Below are 1,621 nucleotides of genomic sequence, written 5' to 3'. Positions count from 1 at the left end.
AACAGAAAAAAATTATCCTGACGTATTGATTCCCCATTATAAATTTAAACACGATAAAACAACTTATCCTAGTAACTTGGTCAAAGAATACCAAAATAGGCAAAAGTTTGACACATGAATTTAACTGTAGCATTGCCTAGTCTCTAAGTAAACAAAGATAACACTATGAATTTGAATGCAAGTTGATGACAAAGTTGAAGATATAGTATTGAATTCAATTTTTGTTTTCCTTTGGATTTAAATAATAGAAGGCACTATTCAATAGTACATACATTATTTTTAGTATAGTTAGTTGAGTCTCGTCAATCTGTGGAAGCATAATGTTGTCTCCACCCCAATCAGATACACCTTCACGAAAAAGTGTTGTGAATAAAAACATAAATCCAGTGTTCCTAATGGATCCAACTATACATGCATAGTGGCAGAAAATCTATGATTCTCGCTTAAAATGTATGAAATAAGACTTTGCCAAGTTGCAAATTGATGAGAAAAATTTGCACCATCTCCACATAAAAACATCGACATACTCGAAGAATCGAATTTATACACTTCTATTTCAAATACAGAACCTTCTTCGAAACAAATCTTGGTCAATGTACGTTCCTAGATTGAGATAGAGAACAAATCATTATTTTCCTCAGATTTGACACTTTTTCACGCACACACTATTTATATAAGCATCTGAGGCATTCACAAACCTCACCGTACAAACTCACCACCCAGTAACGCTAACAACTACCTAGCTAGGTCAAAATAGAAAAATTCACGACGATTAAGTCCAAGAAGAAGAACATGGAGGAGAACCAGAAGGGGAAGCAGGGCAAGGAAGAAGTGCGGTACCGTGGCGTGCGGCGGCGGCCTTGGGGGAAGTACGCGGCGGAGATAAGGGATCCGTCAAAGCAAGGGTCGAGGCTGTGGTTGGGGACATTTGACACCGCTGAAGAAGCTGCTAGAGCTTATGATCGTGCAGCGTTTAACTTGAGAGGTCATCTTGCAATTCTGAATTTTCCTAGTGAGTACTATTCTCAGATAAGGGGTTCACCACCTTATCCACCTCATTTAGCACCACCATCTTCTTCCTCTTCTCATGGTGGTGGAAGCACTTCTTCTTCTGCTGCATATCATAGGCCTGTTTTCGAGATTCCTTGTTTGGATGATAAGGTGTTGGAGGATCTTCTTGGTCAGTCAGAGGAGCACAAGAAGAAAAAGAAGGGAGAATAGTACTACCACTCTACTCTACCATAATTTATCTGCTATTTTCTTTTTCCTTCATTAACAATATATAGTAATAACTCAACTTTATCTCATCTCTCTTCAGATCTAGAAACAAGCAAATATAACTATAGCCTTCGTTACCTGTGTTTGTACAAGTTTCTGTTTCTGGACGAAAAGAATAAACTCTACTTTAACTAATTACGTAGTGCCTTTATTTTCAGCTTAATGTGCCATTAGTGTACAGGATAATTATATGATTTTATCTGCGAATTGCACTACATAATTGCGTCAGATGAAAAATAGGGGTGATTATACAACGTTAAAAATACGTTATAATAATCTATGAAAGGGAAATGTAATAATCTATGTTATAATAGAACGTTCGAAATGTAACGCTTTGCAAGAA

General features: G+C 36.8%; 1 protein-coding gene across 1 annotated transcript; it reads left to right on the top strand.

Moving 5' to 3' along the window:
* Positions 1-613: 613 nt before the first annotated feature.
* Positions 614-1,341, top strand: LOC124819632 (ethylene-responsive transcription factor ERF098-like). Its single transcript, XM_047291185.2, has one exon. It carries the CDS (start codon positions 793-795, stop codon positions 1,219-1,221), a length of 429 nt encoding a protein of 142 aa, XP_047147141.2. The 5' UTR covers positions 614-792; the 3' UTR covers positions 1,222-1,341.
* The last annotated feature ends 280 nt before the right edge of the window (positions 1,342-1,621 follow it).

Source organism: Vigna umbellata, chromosome 8, assembly GCF_029865625.1.
Source record: "Vigna umbellata cultivar VRB3 chromosome 8, Vumbellata_1.0, whole genome shotgun sequence".
Lineage (NCBI taxonomy): Eukaryota > Viridiplantae > Streptophyta > Magnoliopsida > Fabales > Fabaceae > Vigna > Vigna umbellata.
Note: the sequence above shows the minus strand (reverse complement) of the source record. Positions and strands in the feature narration are given on the sequence as shown.

What these genes read in the sequence shown, in the direction of transcription:
- LOC124819632 (XM_047291185.2), top strand. Translation starts at nt 793, where the DNA reads ATGGAGGAGAACCAGAAGGGGAAGCAGGGCAAGGAAGAAGTGCGGTAC.